At 52.2% G+C, this 27,911-nt stretch overlaps 2 protein-coding genes across 3 annotated transcripts; one reads left to right on the top strand and one right to left on the bottom strand.

The window, feature by feature from the left end:
• The first annotated feature begins 1,159 nt into the window (after positions 1 to 1,159).
• Positions 1,160 to 11,262, top strand: Rsph9 (radial spoke head component 9). Of its 2 annotated transcripts, XM_023566646.2 has the most exons (6): positions 1,160 to 1,439; positions 3,474 to 3,642; positions 7,101 to 7,230; positions 7,492 to 7,638; positions 8,244 to 8,446; positions 11,042 to 11,262. In XM_023566646.2, the coding sequence occupies exons 1-6, from the start codon at positions 1,213 to 1,215 to the stop codon at positions 11,111 to 11,113; spliced, it is 948 nt and encodes a 315-aa protein (XP_023422414.1). In that variant the 5' UTR covers positions 1,160 to 1,212; the 3' UTR covers positions 11,114 to 11,262. The 2 variants fall into 2 exon arrangements, with proteins under 2 accessions (XP_023422414.1, XP_003473886.1); XM_003473838.5 differs by lacking the exon at positions 8,244 to 8,446 and having other exon boundaries at positions 1,165 to 1,439.
• A 488-nt stretch (positions 11,263 to 11,750) lies between these two features.
• On the bottom strand, positions 11,751 to 25,609 carry Mrps18a (mitochondrial ribosomal protein S18A). The gene is made up of 6 exons (XM_003473837.5): positions 25,452 to 25,609; positions 18,579 to 18,610; positions 16,430 to 16,537; positions 14,456 to 14,579; positions 14,306 to 14,375; positions 11,751 to 12,098 (listed from the first exon to the last, which is right to left on the bottom strand). Exons 1-6 carry the CDS (start codon positions 25,561 to 25,563, stop codon positions 11,954 to 11,956), a joined length of 591 nt encoding a protein of 196 aa, XP_003473885.1. The 5' UTR covers positions 25,564 to 25,609; the 3' UTR covers positions 11,751 to 11,953.
• Between the last annotated feature and the right edge of the window lie 2,302 nt (positions 25,610 to 27,911).

The following is a 27,911-nucleotide window of genomic DNA, read 5'->3' as shown; positions in this document are numbered from 1 at the left end:
GCATTGTCCTTGGCTGGGACCAGAGGTGGAGGTACAGTGGCCTGGGGGTGCAGTGCCCCAGCTGCAGTGGGCCCCGCCCTTGCATCTGTGGTTACATTTGAGCCTGAACAGCAACATCGGTGGGACCCAAAGGAGTCAATGAAGGCAGTAGCAGTTGGGCAAGTGTAGCTTGTAAGCACCACCCTTTCTGTGCCCCCTGCACACCATCCATTTTCACTGTGTGGCCCTATGACCTTGCCCTGTGATCTTAATTTTTTTTAAAAATTCAGACTGGTTTTGAATTCACTGTGTAGCTCAGGCTGCCCTCAAACTCATAGTGATCCTTCTTCCTCAGCCCCTCAAGTGCTGGGATTCCAAGTGTGCCTCACCAAGCCTGGCTCAATTTTGCTTAATCTTCGCAGGACACAGGTGGACTGGCCCCAGGAAGGGGCAGGCAAAGGAGCATCTAGTGCCGAATGGATGGATCCTGTCCTGTAAGATCTGTTTTTGGGGTGGGAAGATTCTCAGGTTTTTACAGCCTGGAGGCCTCTTAGATTCTCTTCCTGAAATAATTCTGAGACCAGAGCTGGGCATGGTAATCCCAGCGCTCTCGTGGCTGAGGCAGGAGGATCATTTCAAGTTTGTGGCCAGCCTGGGTTATATAGTGACTTCAAGGTCACCCTGCACTACACAGCAAGACCCTCTCTCAAAAACAAACCCCAAAACAAAACCCAAACAGAAAATTTGAGGCCAAAAAAATGCCTCAATGGGCTGAAATAGTACAACTAGTCTCAGTGTTTAGGTGCATCCCCAACCAAGCACCGGGGACTGAACCCCAGGCGGTCGCACTGAGGTACATTCCCAGCCCTTTTTATTTTTTTTAAGGCAGGGGCTGGAACTCCTGATCTTCCTGCCTCAGTCTCCTGGAGTGCAGGACTTGTAAGCCTGTGCCGGGACAGCTGGTGTCGAGGCTGTATTGTACTCCTTCCCACGTTCCGGTTGTATGTGTATACAGTGAAGCTCTAAATGTCCAGTTCGTGAAAGGGCTCGTGGCCCGAAATAACCCAGGAAGTGGACCGGGTAGGAACTTGAGCCAGAGAAAGACTGCTGGCCTCAATTTGGAAGGGGCGGAGGCCCTAGGGGCGGGGCAAAGGTCCTGGGGGCGGGAGGGGGCGGGGCCTCAGTAGCCATGGAGACGCGTGGGCCCGCGGCGAACGTTGCAGAGTCAGAGTTATGGATACCGAGAGCCTGATGCTGTCGCTGGAGCTGGCTGCCGGCAGCGGGCAAGGCCTCAGTCCCGACCGGCGGGCTGCGCTGCTCACCTCGCTGCTGCTCGTGAAGCGCGACTACCGCTACAACCGCGTTCTCTTCTGGGGCCGCATCCTCGGGATCGTGGCCGACTACTACATCGCGCAGGGCCTGGCCGAGGACCAGCTGGCCCCGCGCAAGACACTCTACAGGTGGGGAAGGCACAGGAACGGAGCTGGGGAGACCCACGTTCCAGGAACTTGTGACGCACCCATGGAGGCTCCCCAAGAGAGGAGGCCACCTCATAGAAGCCCTGTGTGGGGCTGAGTGCAGCTCAGGGTAGGGAGCTCACCTGGCAGAGGTACCAGGGCCCCAGTTCTGGCGGACTGGGGAAGCCAGATAGGAGCCGGTTGTGGGAGCTGCTGTTCTGAAACTTGCCACAGAGTCATGCACACTCTAGGGAGGGGGCCAGATGGGTCACTTGGCAGTAAAGACTAGAACTGAATTGCTCATAAAGGAGCCCAAAGGTCCAGATCCAGACAGCAATCAGGACAGGTGGCACAGATGGCAGGATGGCATCGCCTGGCCTGCACACAGGCCTGCGGTCAGAGGATCAGTTCTGCACCTCAGCAGGGAGGTGACCTGAGCCAGCCAGTGTGTTGGGGTGTGTGCCTGCAGAGCTGGATGGAGAGGCCAGGGCATTTGAGCTTAGGCCACGAGGTGTGGCGAGCCACTGGGGGGACTCTCAGCAAGGAGGGCCTGGAAGTGGGCTGTACATTTAGGAGTCATCCTAGAGCCCGGATGATGAGGCTTGAAAGGGAAAAGCAGCCGAGGGAGTGGAAGGGCAGGTTGGAAGATGAGGTGGAGCAGATCAGGACTCGGGCTGCTGAGCCTTGTGGTGATGGGGTTCAGGATCATTGTACTTCCAGAGGCAGCTGAGTAAACACCAGAATTCGGTGTGAGGTGCCCTGGCAAAGGAAGAAGAAGGCCTGTGCCTTCAGTATGGTTCTGAAGTCCAGAAGGAAAACTTGGGGGTCTTTTTTTTTTTATACTGTGGATCAAACTCCTGACCTCACACTTGCCAGGCAAGTGCTGTACCACTGAGCTATATCCCCACACTTGGGCTGGGCTACTATTTTATAATTTTATTTTTATTATTGATATGATGTTTTCCTATGTTGTCCAATGCTTGAACTTGTGGGGTCAAGCACAAATTAGGCACATACCACCCTGCCCAATTTTTGGGGTACTGTCTTAGAGATGACCTGTTTAATAAGATGACACCGAGAAGAGACCTGAAGTGCCAGGGGGTGAAGCAGGTGGGTGTCTGAGGGAATCCATTTCTGAGCAGGTGCAGAGGCCTGTGGTGGGTGCATGGAAGACCATAGAGACTAGAGCGGCTAGAGAGAAGTGAGTACAGGAAAGCAGAGCGGGATGTGAGTTCAGGGACAGTAGGAAGCCATCATGGGGACCTTTGTAGGGCATTGAAAGGCTTGGCTCAAGGGAAGCTGCCCAAACGTTCTGCACAGAAGTGAGATCTGATGTCCTGGAGAGACTCTCCTTCTTTCAGCACACAGACAGTCCCTGTGACGATGCTTCCGCTAGCGCATTTTCAGCCTGGTGATGGTGGGGAAGGGCTGCCCATTCTGTAGCAACTGTGCTGGACTGGATCCATCTCTTTCCCCAGGCTGGGAGGCTGTGCCTCACTTGGGGTGCCAGGCAGTTGGCAGTGAGCCTGTCCTATGATGTGTTTTGGCTGTGCTGGGTGTATTACATAGCTTTTTTATGTTTGTTTTCTGTATTTTGTTTTGTTTTGTCTTTTTGAGACAGGGTTTTGCTATGCAGTTCAGATTAGCCTTGAACTTCTTTTGTAGCCCAGGCTGGCCTCAGACTTGAAGCGATCTTCCTGCCTCTGCCTCCCGAGTGCTGGGGTTACAGGTGTGTGCCACCATGCTTGGCTTAAATAGATTTTTGACTCAATGATATTTTCAATTCACCATGGGTTTATCAGGATGTGACCTCAACCAAAGTGGAGGAGCATCCAAACTTGACACTTCTGTGACCTGAAAACAATACAATTGCATTTGTATCATCTCATCTAGGAGAGCAGGCTATAGTCAGGGCACCCAGTGCTTTGGGTCCAAAGGAGGGAAAGGTGCTGTTCACAGCACTGGGACCCTGGCTTTGAGGGCTAGGGAAGGAGCGGGAGGCCTGGGGGTGGATCCAGAATCACCATGTCGTTGCAGCCTGAACTGCATGGAGTGGAGCCTCCTGCCCCCTGCCACTGAGGAGATGGCCGCGCAGGTAGCCACGGTGAAGGGCCGCTTCATGGGGGACCCCTCGCACGAGTATGAGCAAACCGAGTTCCAGAAGATGTCGTCCGAGGGCGAGAAGCCCTTCGAGGAGGATGTGGTGGTGAGAGAGGAGGGCGAGGAGGAGGAGGATGACAGGAGGAGGAGGAAGTGGACTTGGGCCAGCTGGGATGGGGGCTCAGGTGGAGCTGGAACCCAAAGATGCTTGGCTTGAGCCCCAACCTCCAGAACAAAGCAAAACAAAAGCACACACACACAAGCACACACACGCCCATGCCCGCCCAATAGAAATTAGGGCCACGAGTATTATTCTCGTGACTTCATTGGTCTGCCTGGGGCTCGGCCACTGGAACAGTAGCTCTTATGACCCTCACACCACTGCGAAGGACAGACATCCCCTCCTACTGATAGAGGGAGGACACTGAGGTGTGGATAGGCTAAGACAGGAGGCCAGAACCAGGGAGGTGGGGGAGCTCTTGTGGAGCCTGGGGGTCCCTGGGAAGGGGGTCATGCCAGGTTCACACAGGCATTCACAGGTAGTATGCACACATATATGCAATACATATACACATGCAAATATATGTATAATATTCATGCACACATAAGTGTAGCATGTAAGTACACACAAATACATATGTGATACACACACGTGTGTGTAAATATGTGATACACATATATATGCACCAAAAATACATGTGACACACCGATGACAGATGTAAATATATCTGTGGTTCACACATGCATGATACACATATATGCACATGTAGGTGTCTATGTGATACATGTAAATGTATATGCGATACACATAAATATATATGTGAAACATAATGTAAATACATGCATGGTGCACGTTTTTCTTTTGGGTGAGGTGTTGGGGTGCAGTAGGGCCTCTCCCCAGCCCAATAGGCCCTCTACCCCTGGGCTGCACCCCGCCTTGTTATGTTTTTCATCAATTTTTTTTGTCTTTTTCCTTTTTATTGGTACCAGGAATCGAACTCACGACTGCCTGCTTGCAAGGCAGGCACTTATGCCGCTGAGCTAAATCCCCAGCCCCATCAATTTTTGTTTTATGAAATCATGGTTCCATGTTCCACGGTGCACAAAGGAATGCAATGACATTTTCTTCTGTCTCCACCTGCAGTCACACAGGCCCTCTTTCTGGGTGACATCAGTGTAACCATCATGCATGGGTGTCCTCAGTGCAGGCCCTTAGGTGGCAGCATCAGTAACCTGCGTGTTGCCCGATCCCAGGGGCTCTGAGATCCCAGGGAGTATGAGGTGCAGCCACCGCATGCAGACACAAATCTCAGTCAATGCCTGGCCTCTGCACATGCTCCTCAGCTAGGTACAAACCAGATGACGGCCTGTGACCCACATGCTCCCACACAGTGTCCCTTGACAGTGTCTTTTGGAGACCCTTCTGCATCAGTGGCCTAAAGAGCTGCCCCAGGTGGATGTGGTAGTGTGTGTCTATAATACCAGCACTCTGGAGGCTGAGGCAGAGTGATTGCTGAGAGTTCAAAGTTAGTTTGTGCTCTACAGTGAGACCCTATCTCAAACAAACAAACAAACAAACAAACAAACAAACAAACAAACACAAAAGACGAAACAAAAGAGCCACACTATCCTTTGTGCCTGTGTGGAAACTCGTGATGTTTTAACTCATGTCTGGGTCATGGATTTGTGGACTGTGAGCTCCCAGCCCTGGCAAATAGTGCCAAACCATGTGACCCCTTACCTATGCCATCTGCAGTGTGAGCACCTGATTTGAAGGATCAATTGCTAGAGATGGAGTTGCAGATCAGCAAGGAGCCTGAGTTTTGAAGCTGGCAGAGCCAGAGTTCAAACCCCAGTTGTTTGTCTGGGCAGTGGGGTCTCCACTGCTTCCACGGCACCTGCCCTCTAGATGTCCTCCCGGGGCCCCAGATCGCGGTCTGCAGAACTGGGCTGGTTCCCTCTGCAGGGCTCCTACAGAGCCAGCGAGCTGAGGGCTTCCCAGCCCTGGCCCATGCACATGCAGATGCCTCTATCTAGCTCTCCTTCGACAGCCGTGCAGCTGGCAGGTGGGACAGCAGGTGGCCTGGGCTCCTGGCCAGGGCTGCCCTCCCCAGCTGGCTCTGCGAAGTTCTTTTGGTCCTGGTGGCCTTTGTGTTAACACAATTAGGTTCTTCTGGGTGGAGCCATAATGTGAGAAGACGCTTGCAGTGTGGTGTGACACCAGAGAGTTCATGTGTGTGAAACTCCATGACTGTGTCTCAAATTTTACTGTGAATCTATGCAGCAAAAAAATAATACAGCTAGTCTAGCAACATGTTAGTGATTTACCTTCAGGAGGTGGGTTTATGAGTGCTTTAATCTTCTTAAGTATGTCTTTCTGTATTATCCAAGTGTTCTACAGTGAGTATGGTCTGGCTTTTTTTTTTTTTTTTGAGATAGGGTCTTGTGTAGTTCAGGCTGGCTTTGAACTTGTGGCAGTCTTCCTGCCTCAGCCTCCAGCATGCTAGAGTTACAAGCATACACACCTGGCTATTTTCATATGTTTTAAATTTATTTTATTTTTCTTTGGCTACCGGGAATCAAACGCACACTTACCAGGTAGGCACTGTGCCACTGAGCTAAATTCCAGGCCCTACTTTCATATTTTCTTTTCTTTTTTTTGCGAAGAGTAGAATATATTTATTGAGAGAAAGAAAGCTTCCAGGAAGAAAGACAGAAGGGGTCCCGAGTGGGCTTCCCTACTTTCATATTTTATTTATTTTTTATTTTTTTGGACTTTTTCATTTTTTTTAATCGGTACCAGGGATTGAACTCACGACTGCCTGCTTGCAAGGCAGGCACTTATGCCGCTGAGCTAAATTCCCAGCCCCCCTACTTTCATATTTTAAAAAGGCAAAATAAGCAACATTTAATCCAGGCATGGCACACACCTGTAGTCTCAGCCACCCCTTGGGAGGCTGAGGCAGGAGGAGTGCCACAAGTTTGAGGCCAGTCTGAGCTACACAGCAAGACACTGTCAAATCAAAAAAACAAGCAACCACCCTCAAAACAAGAAAAAGTAACATTTAAACATGATGAGAAAATAGTGTATCTCTGGATGGGAACATGGACTGTTCATGGTGTCTATCCCTAGTGAGGGCAATTCCAGGGTCAGAGAGAAAGACTGTTTTGTAGTGCTTTATTTTTTGAGACAGGGTCTTGCTGTGTAATCCAGGGAGGTCTTGAACTTGAATTTGTGGAAGTCCTCCTGCCTCAGCCTCCTGGGTGCTGGGATTACAGACATGCATCACTGCCGTGCCCATTTCTTCTGTAGTTGTGAACATTACATCACTCATTTGTATTCATATTCAAAGAAGGAAGGGAAGGAGGGAGGGAGAGGGGGAGTGAGAAAAGGGAACAAGGGAAAACAGGAGGGAAAGGCAGACAGGAATCTCCAGGAGGCAGGCCAAGGGTCTGCCCAGCATGACCTCAGGGCCCTGGCAGCTCTGGTGATGGTGTGGGGGTCCTTGCACCTGGGCAGAGTGGGCACAGCACCTGGCAGCAGGCCTCCTCCTGCTTCCCCAGGTCCAGGTCAAGGAAGAGACTCGCCTGGTATCTGTCATCGACCAGATTGACAAGGCTGTGGCCATCATCCCCCGGGGTGCATTCTTCAAGACCCCCTACGGGCCTGTCCATGTCAACCGGACATTTGAGGGTATGTTCTCCGGACCTCCCTTCCCCAGCGCCCTCCGGTACCTTGGAGGCAAGGGAGGAGGAGGGGACGGCCATCCTGTGCCCTGTGTCCTGGGCTGCTGCTGGCTCCTGCTCACTGGCCCCCATCTCTTCTGCTGGGGCTCCCTGCTTTTGTCCTGCTTGCAGAGCCGGTCCCGTCTCTCCCCAGTGCCTGTGTGGCCCCCGCTGGGGGACAAGGGTCCAAGTCTCGGGGCTGAGCACCCATGGGCAGCCTCCTCTCTAGGACTGCCCTTGTCGGAGGCCAAGAAGCTCAGTTCCTACTTCCACTTCCGGGAGCCTGTGAGCCTGAAGAACAAGACACTGCTGGAGAAGGCGGACTTGGACCCCTCCCTGGATTTCCTGGACTCCTTGGAGTATGACATTCCTAAAGGTAAGATCACACTGGCCACTCTCCTTGGGGAGCAGAACCAGAGACCTGGGGGAATAGGTGACTTATGGGGGCCTCTGGGGACGTGGCTTCCCCAGGCCCCATCACAGTAGCCACTCACTAAATGGGCCTTGGAGTTGTTGAGATTCCACAAGTGAGCTCATGCTGTACTTCTCTCTCTGTGCCTGGTTTTTCATCTATCATAATGACCTGCAGCCGTCCTCATGATAATCCCACAAATGACAGGATCTCACCCTTTTTAGGGCTACATAGTACTCCATGCTGTATACATACCCCATCTTTTCTGGCCATTCATCAGCTGATGGACACCAAGGTAGCCTGCATTTCTTGGCCACTGTGGATAGTATGGCATGAGCATGAGTGTATAGGTGTGTGACAAACTGGTTTCACTGCCTTTGGAAACACACCCAGAGGTGGGATTGCTGGACCCAGAGTAGTCTTGATTGGAGGTAGGTTTGGTATCTTTCCCGAGACATCCCTGCGTCTTGATGCATCTCAACCTTTAGTTTAGGAGTTCTGTCCAGTGCTCAGCACACAGCTGTGCTCGATGAGTGCTGTCCAGGTGACCTGGTGTCTTTTCCTAACAGGTGTGGCTAAGTGGCCCTGTCACAGGGATGCATACTCTGCTCGCAGAGAGGTGCGAGCTCTCAGCAGCTCATCACTGGCAGCCTCAGTTAGAGGGAGGAGGGTATTGGCTAAGATCACTGTGTCCTCATGGCTGTCACACTGCATCCTGGGTCTGCACTGCTCTAGGGGACTGGATGACTTTGGAGCCACCCCTGGTTCCAAGGTAAGGGGACCCTTCCTGGAGGGCACAGGCAGTGGCTGAGTTCTCTGACCGACCCCAGGCTGCAGCACGCAGCTGGAGCTCTGGTCAGACTTCTAGGTGGCATGTGTCATGGGTGCCCTCTATCAGCATGACCACTGGCAGCTGCCTTGTGCCAGGGCAAGCTGGGAACAAGAGGGGTCCCTTCACCTCCCGGAAACTTGGGGAGAGGAACTGAGACAGGTGGGCAAGCTCAGCTGTGGCGCAGTTTGAACAGCAGAGGGCAGCAAGGGGCTGGCCGCCTGGAAACGGCAGAGGTAGCCCTGGGGTAGGAAATGGGGCGGAGGACACAGGAGTGGGAAACGGGCGGTGCCCTTTGATCAGCCTTCTGGGTGTTTATGTGGATGGTGCTTCCCACCCAGTCCTTGTGCCTCCTGCGCCAGGGCCAGGCCCTGCTGCCTGTCAAAGGCTGGGACCGTGGTGCCACTGTTTTCCCCGCGCTCAGGCCTGCAGACACAGCTCTATCACCCAGCCCCACTGGGGCAGGGGGGCTTCCCACTGGGACACATGGTCATGTTTCCATGTGTGACTGAGTTGGGGGTACTGGCCTCGAGAGGGTTAGTGCCCACTGCCAAGGGCAGCCCTGTTCCCCACAACCCGCTCCAGCAGGACGGGTGCCGGCAGCGGGAGGTAGAAGGTGGAGTTCAGCAGTGCGCTTGGGCCTGAGGTCTGCACACCACGGCAGGCAGCAGGTGGGGCCCGGCCTGGGTGACCCAGCGCTTCCTGCCAGCGGCTCAGACCCCTCCCATCCCTGGCTGTGCCCACAATGCAACCCTCTGGGTGGCCACCCTGCGAGGAGAGGGCTGAGGGGACTTGGGAAGCCCAGGGCTGCTCTCTGGAGTCTTACGGGTGCCATGGCTGGTGGCTGGGCCCAGGTCCACTGGCACCTTAGTAGAAAGTGAGGGAAGGTGACAGCGAGGCCTGGCTCCTCAGGTAGACACTACGTGACTAATGGCACGTCACAGAGAGTCTGCGTTTCCTGGGCGACCAGCTAAGCTGGGACATGGCAGAGAGCAGGAGTGTGACAAGAATGCAAGCGAGGGAGGGGCAGTGCTGTGCTGGCCAGCAACTCAGCGGCAGGCACTGCCACCTTCCTCCCGCTTGGCAGTCCCCCTGCCTCACCAGGGTGCCCACTCGCCCCAGCTTCCCGGCGAGGCTTCTCCTGGGCCACTGTGCTGGAAGAGGCACCTCCGACCTGCAGGCCCCAGATGGCAGTGATCTTGGTGAGCAGACTGGTGGCAGTGTATCCACAGTTTGGACTGGGGGACTGCAGGCACCACGTGGCCCCAGGAGGCTGTGAGCCAGCCTGTGTGTGGGCACAGGACGAGGAGGCCTGGCCGTCCCTGGCTCAGTGCGTGTGGCTCCAGGACCTGAGGACTGGGAGGAACCGCGTCTCCAGGAAGCTGGCCTGATGACACTCAGGGTGCCGGTGGGGTGACGAAGGCTAGGGATTGGGGCCTCCCCAGACCTGTGCTTCTTGCCAGAGTCTGAGCACAGTGGCCTGAGAACACGGCACTCTGTGTTCCCGCCCTCATCTCCCCAGGCAGTGCTCGCTGGAGCTGAAGGAGGGGAAACAGCAGGCCAGGGCTGACTGAGCAGCTGTCTGTGGGCCCAGCGACCCAGAGTCGCGTCTCTGCTTTTTCCCAAGTCCTGCAGGAACTGACAGGTCCGGCATGTGGCTCCCACTCACCATGCCACGCGTGGGTCCCTGTACTGTGTGGTCAGGGACTGGGAGGCTGCTGACTTCCCAGCTTTAGAAATCTGTGGTTTGAGCGTGGGCCGACGGCTGCCCGAACAGGGCTGAGCTGCCACAAGGGTCACGGGGTCCTGGCAGGCAGGTCTCTCGGATGCAGGGTGGCCCCAGGGGGCGAGGGTGGGGTCAGAGGCTGCTGGGTGCGGTGTGCCTGGGGTGGGCCATGAGAGGCTGGGTGTGGAGCCAAGTGGCGGGCCTGAGCTGGACACTGATGAAGGCCATGGAGCTCAGCGTGCTGCCGGGTCCAGCACCAGAACCTTCAAAGCCTCTGCCTTCCTGGCAGGGCGGGAGCAGGGCCATGGCTGCTTCGGGAGAGGCCTCATGCGCAGGGGAATAGAAGCCCCAGATCTGCATCCAGAGGCGACTTTCCCAGGCTCCTTCCTCCCACACAACGGCTCCCTCCCTTGGACCTGGAGCTGGATCCGGCCCTTCCAGCCAAGTCCTTGTGGCGGCTGGGCTGCTCCCGTCTGCAGGAACACGAACTAGGGCAGAAACCGGGATGGAGAGGCTCATTAGTGGAGCTCAGTCCCCTCCTACTGGGGGCAGCTTGGCCTGCCTGCTGCCAGCAAGGCCATGGAGCAGGGGGCCTGAGGCGACAGAGCCCTTCTCAGTGCAGAGTGGGCTCACACTAGGATGAGGCACCCCAGGGCCCGGGAGCTGAGTGTATGTGGGGTGCGCCCTGGCACCAGCCCCCTAGCCTTGCCAACAGGTTCTGGCGTGAGTTTCACCTTTTTCACTGTCTCTGCCCTCCCTGATGAGTGGTGGTGACAAGATGACACCCGCCCCTTCCTCACCTGCCTCCCTAGGGTCCTGGAGCATCCAGCTGGAGCGGGGCAACTCGCTGGTGGTGCTGCGCAGCCTGCTGTGGCCGGGCCTGACCTTTTTCCACACCCCGCGCACCAGGAACCACGGCTACATCTACGTGGGCACCGGCGAGAAGAACATGGATTTGCCTTTCATGCTGTAGGACGGGCCGCTCGGGTGTCCTCCGCATAGCCTAAACAGTATTTTCCTAAGTTTCTGTGAACTTGGCCTATTTATTCTGTCCTGCCTTACCTCATTCCATCTCCCTCTGGTGTCCAGGCTGCAAGGAGAGGTCCCTTGGGCCAGAAACCCAATTTCCAAAGCAGTGGCCAAGAAATGCAACACAGTAACAGAGACACTGCCGGGGTAGACAACGGTGGGAGATGGTGGCCAGGGACTCGTGAAGATGGCTGCTCCTGGGGCTCAGATGAGAGCGATGTGGGCCACGCAGCCCTGCCCCTCCCGGAGTTGCCAAAAGGGAAGAGCCTTGGCATGAGTTTGACCTTTGTCACCTCTTCCATCCTACCCTAGGAGCGGTGGTGACGAGCTGTGTGACAGCTGAGGGCCGCCTGGAGGCTGACACCTGGCCCAGCGCTGTCCTTGGCGGCCACACTCTGTGGCACAGACCCCCTAGCTGTACCTGTGCTGGGGCTCCTGCCAGCCCCTAGCCTGGCTCCCCTTCCCCAGGAGACAGCATGCACCACACAGGCGGAGAAGCCATGAGCCTGGTTTATAAATGACTGTCCCTAGGGTGAAACTGCCCTTAGCACTGGGCATATCCCACGGCAGTCAGGAGGCCACTGTGGTACCTGGAGCCCAGGCACAGAAGTGGTACCACTGTCCCTTGTGCTGCTTGCTGGCGGAGCCAGGCCACCCTGGTGAGGTGGGCAGGAGGTGCTCGGGCCAGCCTTAGGTCAGTGGTACAGCGTCCAACGGCCACCCGAGTAGCAGATGTTGTCCTTCAGCAGTGGTGAGCCCACAGCCATGCGCACCTTGTTCCAGCGGTGGCCTTTTTTGTAGATGGGTTTGACAGAGCGTGGAGCCCAGCGGGTGAGGTAGCTATGGAGGAAGCATAGGCAGTGGTCGTGAGCACCGGGCACCGTCCCCAAGGCCATGCCAGCCTCCCCCAGGATCCTCCTGGGAGTGACTATGTCTTATAATGGATCAGTGGGCTGGCGCTGCCAGTGTGTGGCCAGGTTGGGGGGCCCAGGCCTAGTTCCTCTGGTCTTTTCTTTTTCGGGGCTCATGTATGAGAGGCCTTGGCTGGAGCAGGGATGGGGAGTGACGATGGCCCAGGAGCCTGCATCCTCCAGCCCTGGCTTGCTCGCCACCTCAGCCTTCAGGACCCTGCCAGAGCACAAGCTGCTCAGGGATGAGCAATAGCTGGTGAGCCTCAGCCCAGAGAGGTTCTGGGAACACGAGGGGTGGGAAAGGTGGTGACCGCCCATGGCCCTCTGGCCTCCTTCAGGAATGGCCAGGGCCCTGCTTGTTCCTGGAAACATGGGGTTTCCTCTGTCCAGAATGAGTCCTGGGTGCTGTCCAGAAAGGTCCACCCTCACCCTACAAGCAAGGCCAGGAATCCCCGTGGTCCACTCCAGGTCAGGCTTGCCCCAGTTCCCCTGGAGACCTGCAGATAAAAGGCTCTTAAAGAAACAACCGTGGCTGAACGATTACGGATGAAAAACGTAAAAAATGGTTGCTGATTTATGCCTTTCAGTAGAGCTGCTCTGACCTCAGGCTTCTGCCCGGCTCATGTGCCAGTAGGGAGGGGAGGGCCACGTGGGGCCGGGTGCTGGCTGCAGGCCAGGCCCTGGGACTGCATGTTCCATGGTTGTTGCTCTAGGGCAAAGCAAAGGGACTACCTGATGGCTGTTTGTGGCTGCCCCCATCTGTAGAGCATGAGGACATCGGGCTGCGGGACAGGCTGTGCAGATAGGGTGATTCCAAGAGGACCCCAGGGCGACCCAGCTCTACCACCTTCAGCTATCCTCTCCCAGCCTGGGAGTCACCGGGAGGAAGCATGGCTTCAGGTAATACAGGCCGGAAGCCTGGGCCTCGTGGAGCAGCCACTTCAGGGGGCTCACTGGGATACACTGAGGCTTTGTCCCACCAGTGGGGACAAAGCAGGGCCTGGGTGAGTGCATGGCATGCAGGGACCTCAGGGAAGCAGAGCCCCTTGAGAGAGAACTGATTCCCTTCACAGCCAGGACCCCTCCCCCAGGAGGCCTTTTGCAACCCATGAGCCTCACACATCAATAATCCTCTATCGCATTAAAGGACACTGGATGCACGTGGGGTAGCTGCCTGGACTTTAAAGACCCAGGCAGGCTGGACTGTGTCCTGGGACCTGTTAAGTGTCCTAAAGGTTCAGAAGGGATTGAGCCCCCAAGTGGCCATGGCACAGCGGGGAGACCCAGCGGAGAAAAGGTTACCTGCCTGCCATGTGAAGAGCTGGTCCCACTCATTATGGGGGGGCACAGGCGGAGCTGGGCACAGAGCGTCAGATGCGCACCCTGCTTCACAGCCAGGAAATGCCCAGGAGCTTGGCCCATTACCTGCAGCTTCTCCCCACCCCAGGGGTGGTGGGATGGGATGGGATGGGAGGGCTGTTGGGAAGGAGTACAGGATCCCTCAAATCAACGTTCCAGATTCAGCTTTATGTGGGGAGGTTACATGGGAGAAGAGGATCGGCCCAGCACTGCCTGAGGGAGGGCTGGAACCCTCTCACTGAAGGGGCCACCTGGCTTAGGTAGGAGGCCGGCCAATCCCAGCGTCTATAAACCCCAGGACCTCTCCAGCCGCTAGACGAGGTATACACCACCAACTTCATGCCTCTGAAGAGCAGCACTTGGGATCCAGGCCCCAGGGACACTGGTCTAAAGTGGTACAGTGCACGACTTACACAGCTGTACACAGTGGTCCTACCCTAGAGGCCTTGCTCCTGTTTCTGAGCCTTACTCTGCCCTGTAATAACCCCAGGGCTAGAGAAAGCCAGGGGACTGAGTTTGCAGAAGTGTTCTAACATCCCCATAGCAACCCGGTGAGGTCACACGCAGGGGCTTAGCAGTCTCGTGCCCAATCAGCAGGCCTCCCTATGCTCCTCGCCAGTGTCTAGGCCAGCATGGAAGGCGGCAGAAGCTGACAACACCACAGCTGTGCCATGGTGGATGTGATGGAAGTGGGGGGCTTGAACTTGCAGGCTGCACACAGCTCTGACTGCAGCCGGCAGCTCCTGTGGGGTGGGGTGGGTGCACGGCACTGCTTACCGGTTCAGCTTGGGCTTGCTCTTTGGGACGAACCCTTCGGGAAGCCGAGGCCTGTGATTCGGGAGCAGACCTGGGGAGGAAGAGCACACGGTGGTCGCTGCATCACTGACGCCGGGGAGTCCAGGATGTCGGGAGCCATGCCTGCCTTACCTGCCCGGTGCGCCATCTTCACACACTCCTCCACCTTGCGGTGCTCCTCTAAGCACAGGCCTGTCACACTCCGGGGCAGCATACCGCCGTGGGGCCGCAGGAACTGGCTGAGCAGCAGCACATCCTGGGGGACCACAGGCAGCGGCTGTGATCCCATGGAGCTGCGCCCTCTCTCTGCCCTCTCCACTGACACAGTTGGCCCCACTTGGCGGGACCTGCTGTGCCCCCAACAGACTTGGAGACGAGATACTCTGGAAGTGCCAGTCTCCCCGGCACTGGCACCTCCTGGTGGCAGAACATTTAGTGGGTGTCCTTGGAACTGAGTCCATGTCAGCACTCCCAGCTGAGGTCCAGCACAATCAAATGTCCTTCCTGTGAGCCCCAAAGCAGGAGGGGGGTCCAGGTGCCAAGTAAAGGGCCCTTTGGGAGGTTAACCCTGTCCTGTAAGTCCCCGTGAGCAAGTGGGAATGGGTTCTGGGCTTCTGTGGCCACTGCAGGCCCACAGCTGCTCTGGATGGGTGAGGAAGACGGGACTACAGAGCTGAGGTGACAGGGAGGCCACTCCTGCCTTCTGTACCCAGGCTGGCCTGAGGGTACAGCTGTCCCCAGAAGACCTGGGGACACATTCTCACCCGTGTAAGCTTTGGAATCAGGTGGGAAGAATTAGGATTGGTCTAACCTGGGGCTCGTAAAGGGGGCGTGGGCTGCCAGGCAATGGAACTCCCTCTGCACATTGAGCCACAGCATTTCCTGGAGCTGCTGGCAGGAAGAGGACCCCAAGTGGCCGGGCAGGTGTGGGTTTGCTTCCCTATCAGTAGCTGGATTCCCAGCGGGTCATATCCTGTTGCCATGTCCTGCCTGGCACACTTACTGACATTAAAGCCCTGGGCAGGGTGATTGCCTCTCCCTCTGCCCTATGTGACCTGAGGCCAAGCTGTCTGCCTGGGGTCATATCCCCCCCGCCCCCCAAAGGGGCACAGGGAAATTTTGCAAGTCAAGCTGGTCTAAGCTAGGACTGCCTGTAAACCTAAAACTGAGCATTTAATGTCACCAGAGTGAGCCTGCAGAAGCAGGTGTAGTCCCTGGGCTGCATCCCAGCCTGACCCTCCCATCTCTACCAGGGGCTGCAACTCAGGCTCTGTCTGGATTCTACCAGGTGGTTTGTATCCCAGCAGGACAGCCTGACCAGTTCACTCCTCCTCTTGGCCTTCAACGTCCTCATCTGTGAAATGAGGCTCGAAAAGTTCCTCCTTCATGGGCTGGCATGGACACTGCATGAGGAGGTACAGGCACCCACTCAGGACCTGGCACAAGGCGTGCACTCGCCACCCATGGGCACTGCTCCCCATCCTCTCCTTCCAGGAGCAGCTGTTCCAGCTGCAGGGCAATCAAGGGCTCCAAGGCTCCAGTATGGAGAGACAGTAATGTGTTCCCAGGACAGTGAGAACTCGAGCTGCCCCATCAGGAGAGGTGGGAGCCAAGCCCAGGCCTGATTGCATCCCTGGAGAACCCAACCCAGGGCTCTGAGGCACAACCGGCCCATGAACCCGGTCAGTGGCTCCCAGCCCTGCCTGTAGTCACGGGATCCTGCTAGAATCACGGGGAGCCTTGAACAGTGCCCAGCCCTACTCCCAGGCTGATGCGGTTATCCGAGGCGGAGCTGGGGCATCTTTCTTTTGCTTCAGTACTTGGCACTGAGCTAAAAACTCCAGCCCTTTTTGAGGCAGGACTGCACTAACTTTCCCAGGCTTGGCTCAAATGTATGATCCTCCTACCTCAGCCTGAGTGTTGCTGGGCTTACAGGCTTGGGGCACCAGTTCTGAAAGTTCCTTGGCAGATTCTAATGTGAAACCGAGTTGGCAGCTACGGGACAAATGCTGCTGTCTTTGGTGTCTCTGTGAGAAGCAGTGGTGACAAAGGGGGAGGCCCTGTACCTCGGTGATACATGGGCCACACGCATCTGGGTGGACTCACCTCATAGCTGTACTTGTGCTTCAGATTCCAGCGGCAGATGGGGCACTGGCCTGAGGGGTTAGGGGGATTTGGACTCTCCTTGGGTGTTGGTACAATGCGGCCTTCGATCTGGGAGGCAGAAAGAGTTGGTGTAAGGGTCAGGGCCAGCGCAACCACTCGAGGTGGCCACACGGGTGTGGACTGGTGGCATTCAGGGCTGATCTGAACTTAATACTGGTGTGGTTGGAAAGGTTTGCTATATCCAGGCTGAATGTAACCTTTCCTTCCTCAATGAAGCAAGTTGTGCTCCCCATCTCTGGGACACGTACTAATGCACTTGGTTTTAGGTGGTATAAGAACCAAGAGTCCCAAGGTAGTCACCATCCTGTCCCAGGGTTCTCTTCCTTGGAGACCACAATCACCAGCTTTATAAAGTAAGGTCTATGCCAATAGGTCTCAAACAGAGGTAATTTTGCTCTTCAGGGAACATCTGGGAGCACTTGACTGTCAGGGCCAGGGGAAGGGTTGCTACTGGCATCTAGCAGGGACACTGCAACCCGTCATACGTTTGCACAGGGCAGCCACACAAAGAATTTTCCAGCTCCAGATGGTGCTGAGGGGAGAAGGCCATGTGGGCCGGTACCTGTTTGCGCTGTCTGGGAATGAACACAGGGATGGTAGATATATTTCCGGCCTCACTGCTTTTACTCTTCTGGATGCTACCTTTGAAACCCACGGAGGTCACACAGCAAATGACCTCCACATTGTGCTGTGGAGCCTTGGGACACAGCCTTGAGACAGCTCTGGTGTAAATCACAGATCTAGGGGTTGGCTCCAGGGGCTGAGTCAGGTCTGAGCTCTGCAGGGAAGTAGCAATGTCCCAAGGGGCAGGGGCGTGAAGCCTGTTTGGCTGTGCTGGACACTGCTGACTACCTTTCTGCTGTGGTGTCCACAGCTGCTGGAAAAGGAGCACTGTGGGTTGGAGAGAATTCACAGGTGCACGGCGAGCCCCAGGGGAGGAGGCACTGCAGTGGCCAGGGACAGCACCCACATCTATCGACTCCTGTTGCAGGGCCGGCTCTGTGCTAAAAATAGGTCACAGACATCCTTTCCTTTAGCTCCCACAACCTACGTGCAGGCTCCTGGTCTTATTCCCGACTGATAGCTAAAGTCGGCCGTGCAGGTCTCTCTAGGCAGCGCTGGCTCCGCAGTGCCTCCTTGTCCATCCCCAAGGAGCAGACTCATGTCCCACAGGAAAAGTGCTTTCCACTCGGGTCAAGGCCTCTCTCTTCCAGCATGAACTTTTTAGGATAAATGCTTATTCTGGCTTTTAATGATGGAACCAGAAGAGGTGCCCTAAAGAAATGGGGCCCCTAGAAGTCAGAATGGCACAGGCTAATTAATGGGAAGGCTGAGGGAATACCCTGACCCGAAGGGCTCACCCTGGGATGGAACTCCTCGGGGAACGCTGGGCTCCAGCCTGCCGGAAGGTTAAATCCCTGACCCACACAGAAGTTACAGAGGGCTCTGGAGTGGTGGAGGATTTCTCAGCAGGCCACGTGAGAGCAATGCTGTCTTGTAAGGATTACAGGATAAGCTAGGCCCCATGACTCCCCGAGGAAAGGAGGTAATGGGGGCAGGGAGCAGCGGGTAGGTGAAGGGCTGCTCTGGCTTTCTTCCCAGCAGCATGCCAAGGCACCCGCCAGTGTGGCCAGGGCCGGAGAAGGCCACCTTTTGAAAGTGTCACTTAAAGAGTAGTTTAGTTACTCTAAGCAGAAAGAAGGGACCCTGGCTCTGAGTCAACTTATTCTGGCCCTCTAGGCCTATTTCTTTTTTCACCACTATACTAACGAGGATCCAGGCCTATTTCATTGCCTTGGTTTCCCCTTTGGGAGATGGACTTATCATTTGCCAGAGGATGTATTAGACTGTGAGACCTTGACACGCAAAAGGTCACTTTAATCAAAACGGATTCTTCAGCCCAGGCATAGCGACTGTTCCTGATTAACCACACTGTAGCACACAGCTTGAAAACTAGTAGACTGTGGGATTTATGGTCACTGAGGGAGCAGAGCCAAGAGCCCAGTGTGGGCCTCCGCCTCTCTCTGAGGCGCAGCCAGGCAGTTCCAAGTGCTGAGAAGTTCTCAGCGGCCAATGTGATGATACTTACTATAGTTGTCTTCCCTTCCTGGGTCTCCACCACTGCAGAGATAAAGGGTAAAATTAGGTCAGCTCAGACTCCACACAGGCAGAAAAAAGGAGCCTTCAGGCTGCACTCTGCCACCACCCCTACCTGGGACAAGAGCATGCAGGGGTCCTTCCCACCTCTTGTGCCAAGACTGCACCCTGGAGCTGCTGGAGGAGGCCCTGGATGTTTGGCAGGAGTCTACCTGCTTTTGCTTTCATGAGCTGAGATTCATCTTGGGTCTATCCAATAGAAGTGGGAAGGTCCCGCCCCGCTGTGGCTGGCAAGAATAACTTGAAAGCTGGTGGGGGTGACAGTGAAAAGACTCCAGAAGTACCCTTTGCAGCATCCCTTCACAGAACTAGAGGTGGCTTGACTGTACAGGGCCTCCATCTAAAATGGCACTGAGCTCACAGCTGCCCCACAGCAGCTAATCCAGGAGATGAGTTCACTGCTAAAATGCAGCTCAGGGTCCTGTTCATTCTGCAGGAAGGACTGGGCTTACAGCTCTCAGGTGGAATGCCTGCTAGCTTGTCCCAGGCCCCACTGCTTGCACACATCTGCATGAGTTCACACCTCTTCTCTGTTCCATTCTCTACCCCTCTCTTTTAGAAACTGGAGAAACTGGAGAAAATACACATAGAAGACATTATGTGCAGGCTAGAGAGAGGTGATGGAAAGGAAGAACAGCAGTGCCACTCCAAACTGGGAGAAACTCCTGAGCTTGCTGAGGCCTGAGGAGTGGAAGAGAACCAGAGGCAAGATAGCTGAGGCACAACCACTTGGCTGTGTACATTTCCTACACAGTGAGGATGCAGAGCTACAACACCGAGAGCACCCAAAGGAAGAACCAAGCTAACAGCCCACATCCAGCTCGGAGATTTTCTCTTGTTCTCCCAGTTTCCTTAGAGAAAAAAGCCATAGCTGTTAGCATAGAAACTGGCACATAGCAAATGCTCAATAAATGCTAGCCATTTTGAGGGAGCAGAATGCTTCCAGGGTCACCTTCTAACTGCTGAGTACTACATGAGAACACTTGGCTCAGAGTGAGGCTGCAACCTGTCACTTGCTGTTCCCTAGGCAAATGTCCATCCTGTGCACACAGTGGCCAGGGATCATAGGAGGCACCAGCCAATTGTGTATATGTGTGAGAGAACCGCATGGTCACACTGCTTATCCCTCAAGAACTAGGTGATTTTAATGTCTTCTATGTGCATTTTCTCCAGTTTCTAAAATAAACATATACTGCTTTTGCAATAAAAAAATAAACAGTAAAAAGAGAAGGTTTGTCTAAGGAGAAAAATGAATTCTAACCCAGCCAGAGGCCATGGCAGCATCTGTGATCACTGAGCTCTGTGACCGACACCTAATTGGACACAGACTGCCTGGAATTGGTCCCCATTTGTTTTCGGGGCAATCCATTCATTACTCCAAAACAACCAACCTGAGAGCCTTTGGTGTCCAACTTCGGACATACAAAGCAGAAACTAGGGCCAGCAAGGGCTGGAGGCTTTCTCCAGAGAACACTGTGGTCACTAATCAATTCACAAGCAAGCTAGGTTCCTCTGCATAAAAGAAACTGCGTCACCCCACACACGGATCCACTTGTACAGAACAGAGACCAACCCGAGAACGGGATGTGGGTGAGACTCAACCTGGTGGGCAGTCTGAAGCCAGCACAGCTGCAGAGGGGAGGGAGGTCACACAGCCTGGGCTGGCAGCGGGGCAGAAGCGGGCACATCCCAGCCCAGCCAGGTTCTAGGTACTCCAGAAACTGCAAATTTGCAAAAACCATGTTGGGAAAGGACCTGAGGGTGAACAAGTCTGAGCAGTCCTGGGTAGGGGGAAGGTTGCTGAGAAGCCAGCCCCAAGGAAACAAAAGCAGAGACACATTCTGGGACTGGTGGAGTCAGCGAAGAACAATGCCCTGAAACAGAGAATAAACATGTGGTTCCCTTCTCTGGGCAGGCACTTGGGTCCTAACCATGAGGTAAACAAGTCTAACAAAACATACATCACTCTCGGCCAGGACCCAAGCCCTGAAGTCATACCACTGGCCCCTGGAGCAGAGATCAAAGCCCATGGCAAGCTTCACTATTCACAGCTCTCCATGCACAACTGGGAGCCAGGACTTGCTAGGAGCCAGTGGGTAAAACAATAGGCAGATGCTTATCTAAGGGACAATTTGTCAAACCAGAGAAATGACCTGAGAACTCACAGGAGACAGAGACTGCTCAAGACTGATCCGCTTGCTGACTGCAGATCTGGGTGGTGCCTTGGTGCAGGGGAAAAGGCACGCTTGGAGCCCAGAGAGGCCCTCAGTAGATTCTAAGCCTCTGGAAAGAGGAGATAGGAATCAAAATAGTATTGATTTTCAGTGTGCACAGAAAAACATGTCAAACCAAACAAAACCTGAGATCCATTTTGTCTCCGGCCTCCTCTCTGTTCAAGAGGAAGTGGGGGGTCGCTAAGAAAAGCTGGATCAAGAGATTTAGGCACTAACAGAAAACTTGTTTAGTAAAAGATGAAATCACCCTGTGTTCTGAGATACGGTGGAATCAAGTAAACGATGGAAAGAGATGAGGCAGTTTTCTAAACTCGAGCTAATGGCCAAAATCTTTCAAGACAGCACTTCTCAGACACCAAAATAATTTGTTCCAAATGAGGCAACACATCCGCTGAGCGCCCATGGGGTACACAACTTGGCTCTACCCACCACGGGTGGTTACAACAGAACAGAAAGGCACAGTCTTTGTCCTGTAGGAGGAGAGGGAGCTAAACCAAGCATGGGAACCTCATCATAATAAAGCCCACGCCTCGTAAAGAGGTCCTCTGAGTACTTCAGTAAATACGCGCCTAGGATGGAGTCCAAGATAACTGAATTGTACGAGTCTGGAGCAAAAAACACTGTGGTGAGACTGCAATGAACGAAGAAGACCTTGACGACTACACAAACACAAATGCAGTGAGCCGTAGCCGTATAAAGCCCAACTGCTGGGGGGGGGGGCGATGTGCAGGCCACTGCTATACAATGGCCTTTGTCGGAAAGCTCCTTGGAAGGCAGGTCCTAGCAGGGGATAAAGGAATGGGTAAACTGAAGGCCAGACAGCGCCCTGGCAGTCGCACGTCAGGCCAAGGAGCAGAGTGCCGTCCTTGGGATGTGGGCTAGCACCTCTGGCCACTGACTGCTTTTCTCAAACAACTTCCTGCTGCAAGTGTTACTTCCCCAGTCCCTCTTTAATTCTATTAATGTTTTCTGGTTGTCTTATCATTCCCCTTCTTTTCCCTTGGACCTCAGAGGGACTAGCACTCTGCCCTAGGCTTCAGGGCAAGGAGTCACTGCTGCTTAAAATTAAAAAAAAGAAAGAAAAAGAAAATCTGTTTCCATCAGCAGGTTCCTCGGGACAATCTCTCCTCACCCCACCGTGGTACTAGGGATTGAACCTAGGGCCTACTCATGCTAGGCAAGCACTCGACCACTGAGCTACCTCCTTGTCCCTTTTTATCTTGAGACAAAACCTCAGCAAGTGGCCCAGGTTGGCTTTAAACTTGTGATCTTCTTGCCTGTTTCCCAAGTAACTAGGATTACAAGTGTGTACCCCACAACCTGAATTCTTTGAAGCATTCCCTCTCAAAGTGTTTAGTTATAGGGCTGTCTACCCTCCTAGCGTATTCTTGTGTGAAATATCAGGTCTGCAGGTCTCTTGGCTAACTAAAACAAATGAAGCAAATTCCCTTTGGCTTCTTCTCACTTCACTGCACTCCGCTGAAAGTGTCTGATCGATGAGGACGGTCAATTCATATCCTACGTTTATATTTTCTTTTAAAAATACATTTTGTGGAAAGAGGTTCGGGGCTGGGGATTTAGCTCAGCGGCATAAGCGCCTGCCTTGCAAGCAGACAGTCGTGAGTTCGATCCCTGGTACCGATAAAAAAAAAAAAAAAAAGAAAAAGAAAGAGGTTCTAAGTGATACCAGAAGGATAAGGTCCAACACAACCTTTGCTAAATCTGGCAGTGCCAAGCATGAAGGGACCAAATGGTCTTCGGTAAGTTAGCTGGTAAGAGCTTTCAGGGAGGAGGCCCCAGGGAGGGCCTGTCAGGAAGCATCAAGGAGAGGTTCCCGCAGGGGAGCGAAGAGTGCTGGTTCTGCTCCAACTCCGTCACTCATCGGTGATGCTGGGACACCACAGGAACCTTTCGAACTGGGTTCCTGCACTCTGAAAATAAGATGACTGAACAAAATGGATGTGGAAAACCTACCACATCACCTACAGCTTTTTTCTCTCCCTTCAGTATTGATTTTTCCATAATCTTTTTTGATCTTGTGTGTCCTTCTTGTCAAACTTTAGACCAGGCTTTCTCAACAGCAATAGGACTGATATTTTGAGTCACATGGTTCTTTGTTGTGGGGAGCTGTCAAGTGTGTTGCAAGACATTTTGTAGCATCCCTGGTCTCATCCCAACAGATGCCAGTAATACCAGTTATGACAACCAAAAATGTGTCTAGACATTGCCAAATGTTTCCCAGGAGAGAAAACTGCACTAGGCTGAGAATTACTGCTTTAGACTGCAAGTCTTCACTGACAGGAATACTGATGCTCAGTTCTCATGAACTCTGATTAACACTTTAGTTTTATTTTTGAAAAGCAACACTTGAATATTCTCAGCAAGAGACCCAGATTCCTCTCTACAACTTTAAATTCTACATTGTATATTATTATTCAGATGTCAAATATACCAGCTGGGACTGAAAATTAGCTATCTGTGTAATATTTCGTGCTTTAGAAATGATAAATCATCAAAAGGAAGTTCTTTCTATCCCCATTTAGAGGTTTTAAAGATGATTCTCAAAAATACAAACAGAATAGTGGTTCCATGTAATATTACATCAATTCAGTTTAACACTTAAAAGTGACAGTGACTAATAAGCAGAAGAGCTACCAACCTAAGTATTTATGGAATATTAGACTCTAAAAACTCATACAAGCAGGGCTGCGGATTTAGCTCAGTGGCATAAGCACCTGCCTTGCAAGCAGGCGGTCCTGAGTTCAATCCCCGTACCGATAAAAAGATTAAAAAAAACAACAACAACAAACAAACTCATACAAGCCAGGTGTGGTGGCATACGCCTGTAATCCCAGCACTTGGCTGAGGCTGGAGGATCACCATGAGTTTGAGGCCTGCCTAGGCTACACAGTGAGTTTAAGGCCAGTCTGAACTACACAATGTGACCCTGTCTTAAAAAAAAAGAAAAGAAAACCAACAAAACCCTCATATGATTACATAGTTTATAATTTCACAAACTCCAACTAAAAATTCAACTAACCTCAAATTTCTGTCTTAGCCAAATAAAACAAGAAATAACCAACCAAACAAAAAAGTATTCTTTTGATTTCTCCTGGGAATATAGCAAAAGAACTGTTTCAATTTTGAATTTCATACAAGACATATGCAACTTATAGCTACTAATATTTTATATTTGGTTGACACTGTTAAAAATATTATGAGCCAAAAAAAAAAAAAATATTATGAGCCAGGGCTAATGACAGCATGGGAATACATAAAATATCTTATCCAAGTCCTTTCTCTCATAACATGATCTCTCTGGTGTCTTTTTAAAATTAATTTATTAGTTTTACGTTAAGCAGGCAGTAGCTTGACTTTTTTCCCCCACCAATTTTTCTATCTACACTCCACAGCTGAATTCTTCAGTTATACCTGGTATTACTGTTTCTCCAACTATCTCTTTGGTTTCTCCAACCTAGGAACAAGGAACTCTGCCATGCTACTGAAACTACTGTTTGTAAGCTAAAAAGAAAGACCTCTTCTGAGACAAATCTCACAGTCCCTTCTTAGGCTTTTCCTTTTGAACTTTCTACCCCTTCTGACAATAATGATTACTTTTTTCCACTGGACAACTCTCAGCTTTAGCAGATACACTGGCAGGCTAATATTATGCCAGAATCTTTAAAAGACCCACATCATTCGTTTCGCACATCCCTCACCTTTCCAGCTTCCATCAGTATAGAAAGGCAGGCCATAGACTCCTAAAAGATCTTTTTACTCTGCCAAATTCCAGTCTTTCCTAAGAAACATTCTCAATGAAAATATCCAACTAGGTTTGCTACTTCCATAACTGAATCTCCTTGTACTTTGTCATGTAAATGGCTAACTCACATTTCCTGCAGTGCATACATATTATCTCATTAGAACTCAAGTTTTTTAGAAAAGGGCTATTTTTTCTGTCTTCAAAATCCAAGCACAGTATATTTGGCTTTCAGTAATATCTTAGCTGATGCTAGTAACAAGCTACTCTTCCAGACAATATCAGTGAAGAGCAGAGCCAGCATCCAGCATCTGCCTGATAAACAGCCTTTACACCTGTCCTTCGCCTCTTACAGGGACTGGCGGGTCTGGGCAGAAAAAGCACCATCAGATCACAGCATTTTCAGACTAGAAACTGCAAAGGAACTCTCTAGGGTAGGTTTCCAGAATCCTTCCTTCATGGGCCGGGAACGTTTTAATGAAGGAGGCGGCGATTCTGAGAATACGGAAAAAATGAACCTGTAGCCCCTTACTGAAAACTCCCGATGTCTGAAGCTGCAGGCTTCTCTACCCTTGCTGAGTAACTAAGTCTTTCTCTTCGTCCTCCTCCGCTTCCCGAGGACACTGCTAAGGGACAGGAGCTCAAGCAACACAACCAAGAGTCTCAATGGGCCGGCAGGGGTTGGGTTGTATCACGTCAGTTGTTTGAGAATCGCGGGGCGAAAACGAAGGGAAGGAAGCACAGGGCTGGGGTAAACACTCGCTGCCCAGCTCGATTTCGAAATGGGAGGTCTCTGGGTCGCGGAACTCACCTTCCCTGAACCCGCGTGCTGGTAGTCGAGCCCAGCTGATGGCGGCTGGGCGCCCTAGGAGCCCTCGGAACAGCTGCCCACAGCCGGACACCAGCGCTGTGAGGGCCGCCATTTTGGAACCCCCCGTAACCTCAACTGCACTTCCGCTTCCGGGGCGCTGTGCGCGCAGCCGCAGAGATAGTCTAGGAGCTGGGGTTCGGCTCCTCCGGTCGTTTTGGTTGCTCTTGCCTTCTCCAATTTGGTCGAAGAGAGGAAGGCGTTTGTGTTAAGTCTTTGCGTTCCGAGGGTTCGGGGGTGATCTGCTAGCATCTGCCAGTCCCCAGCCTCAAAGTTGCTTCGGTTTCCTGGAAGTCTTTCTTGATAGTCACATACATTGGCCTGCCTCCCCCCACTGCCCCCCCCCCCTTTTTTTGGTTTCTTCCTTTGAGCAAGTCAACTTTGGATTTTCAGCTTTTGTGACCGGAGCTAGTGCTCTACAGCAGGGGATGAAATGATTAGAGTCTCTGGCGCTAAGTAACAGGTATCAGACCTTGGGTGAAATGAGCACATCCTTCACCATCCTCCTCTTTAGTTACCTCCACTCCTCCTCCCTAGCAAGCTAGGCAAGTGCTTACCAGCGAGCCATAGGTTCAGCTCCTTTTTTAAAATTTTGAGACAGGGTCTCACACTCATTATTAAATTGTCCTGGGTTCTTTAAATTTGTGATCCTCCTGCCTTGGCCACCAAGAACACTGGGATTACAGATGTGCAGCAACCTGCCTGTCCTACTTATTTCTTCATTTTTTTTTTTTTTCCAGTACCGGGGATCAAATTCACAACCTAAAAAAAAAAAAAAATTCACAACCTAGCGCTTGCCCCAGCTCTGTCCTATTCATTTATTAGAGCTCACTTGAAACTTCATTTCCAAGGTGAACCCTGATTTCTCTGATACTGTTTCTCTGCAATTCTCTCCAACTTAATTTTGATACAATTGTAATTTTACATTTGTTTTGTGTAGTGTAGTGTGTATCCCCCTATCAGCAGTGAAAACTCCAGCAAGGCAGAGATTTTTGTGGCCTCTCATATCTCTAGCACAGTAGTATAGTGCCTGACACATAGTAACAGTGAACTATAGATTTGTGGAAGTAATAGAATCCACTTTATAGGGTTGTGAAGATTAGATGTGATAAAACAATGTTAAATATAAGCTGCTTATATTTATGTAGATAGCTCTTTTTACAAGTTTGACACGTGAAAGTAAAATGCAACACCTAGCCTTTCCTCTTAAGATTTGCAGGACAGACAGTGTTTCTCGGGAGCTACATAAGAAATAAAGAGAATTCACAGCTCAATTCCTTCACTGGGTGGTAAGATTTTTTTCCATCCTGTGTAGTAAGCCTACAGGGATTTTTCTAGCTATCTTTCTCTGATTCATAGATGAAAAAAGTCCAGGCTCGTGAAATGGCACAACATATTTGATGGAGAGAGGATTGGTTCATTGTCTGATGTCATCCTGGTGTGCAGGAGGATGAAGAATAGTTACACATAGGGAGCTTGAGTGGCATCGACACAGCAGGAAAATGTGGCATCCACATACTGCCGAGCACTGCATTCAGCAAAGGCAGCCCTGTTGAAGAGAAAATTGGAAACCAAGATCAGTCAAGATGGGAAAGACTGTTGCATGGATTAGGAGTGGAGCCTTATGCCTGGGTGGACATAGGGCTAAGTGTCACAGCTGAGGTCAGGAAAGTTTGGACTGTCCTTAAAGCTTCCACTTTTCTCTGTAGGGATCTTGAGCTCCATCTACTTTTGTACCACATTCTGCTTCTTTACTCATCCCTTACTTCTGGGGGACCCAGTAGCTGCCAGGACTGTAACAAAGCCTCACCTAGCTCTTGTGTTGAACGTAGTGCACTAAGGAATTCAAGTACCAGCTCTCTCCTCGTTATCTTATCCTAACTTATCATAATCAAATTTTATTTCAAAAAGTAACATGTATTTTCTACAATGACAGGTAACGTGATCGTTGTAGAAAAGAGAAACAACAGATGACATAATAAGAAAGTAAATAGCAGCCACAATCCACAGATAAGTATTATTTGCATTTAACAAAATGATGTGATACTGTACATGTTGTTTTTAAATAGCTTCTTTTTCTTTTTCTTTAAATCGGTACCAGGGATTGAACTCATGACTGCCTGCTTGCAAGGCAGGTGCTTTGCCGCTGAACTAAATCCCCAGCCCCATTTTTTTGGGGGGGTCTTTTTGAGACAGGGTCTTGCCGTGAGCTCACTTTGTAGCCCAGGCTAAATAGCTTATTTTTCTAAATTCATTTATTAGTCCTTACATGAAAAAATTCTGCAAGACCAGATTTTGCTCAAGAGAATAGCATTAAAAGACACACATGTAAGCCAGGCATGGTGGCTCACGCCTGTAATCCCAGCAGTTGGGAGGCTGAGGCAGGAGGATTGTTGCAAGTTC

The sequence above is a fragment of the Cavia porcellus genome, unplaced genomic scaffold (assembly GCF_034190915.1).
Source record: "Cavia porcellus strain 051 isolate PalLab524CR breed Dunkin Hartley unplaced genomic scaffold, mCavPor4.1 scaffold_28, whole genome shotgun sequence".
In the NCBI taxonomy this organism is placed as follows: Eukaryota; Metazoa; Chordata; class Mammalia; order Rodentia; family Caviidae; genus Cavia; species Cavia porcellus.
This window is presented reverse-complemented; position numbering and strand designations above follow the sequence as displayed.

Bases quoted from the DNA above. Each gene is read 5' to 3' on its own strand.
- Rsph9 (XM_023566646.2), top strand. From the start codon at position 1,213: ATGGATACCGAGAGCCTGATGCTGTCGCTGGAGCTGGCTGCCGGCAGC. The intron at 1,440-3,473 runs GTGGGGAAGGCA...ATGTCGTTGCAG, and splicing joins CCGCGCAAGACACTCTACAG to CCTGAACTGCATGGAGTGGA. The intron at 3,643-7,100 runs GTGAGAGAGGAG...CTGCTTCCCCAG, and splicing joins CCTTCGAGGAGGATGTGGTG to GTCCAGGTCAAGGAAGAGAC.
- Mrps18a (XM_003473837.5), bottom strand. From the start codon at position 25,563: ATGGCGGCCCTCACAGCGCTGGTGTCCGGCTGTGGGCAGCTGTTCCGA. The intron at 18,611-25,451 runs GTGAGTTCCGCG...TTATCTCTGCAG, and splicing joins AGCACGCGGGTTCAGGGAAG to TGGTGGAGACCCAGGAAGGG. The intron at 14,580-16,429 runs GTGAGTCCACCC...GTGGTCCCCCAG, and splicing joins AGCACAAGTACAGCTATGAG to GATGTGCTGCTGCTCAGCCA.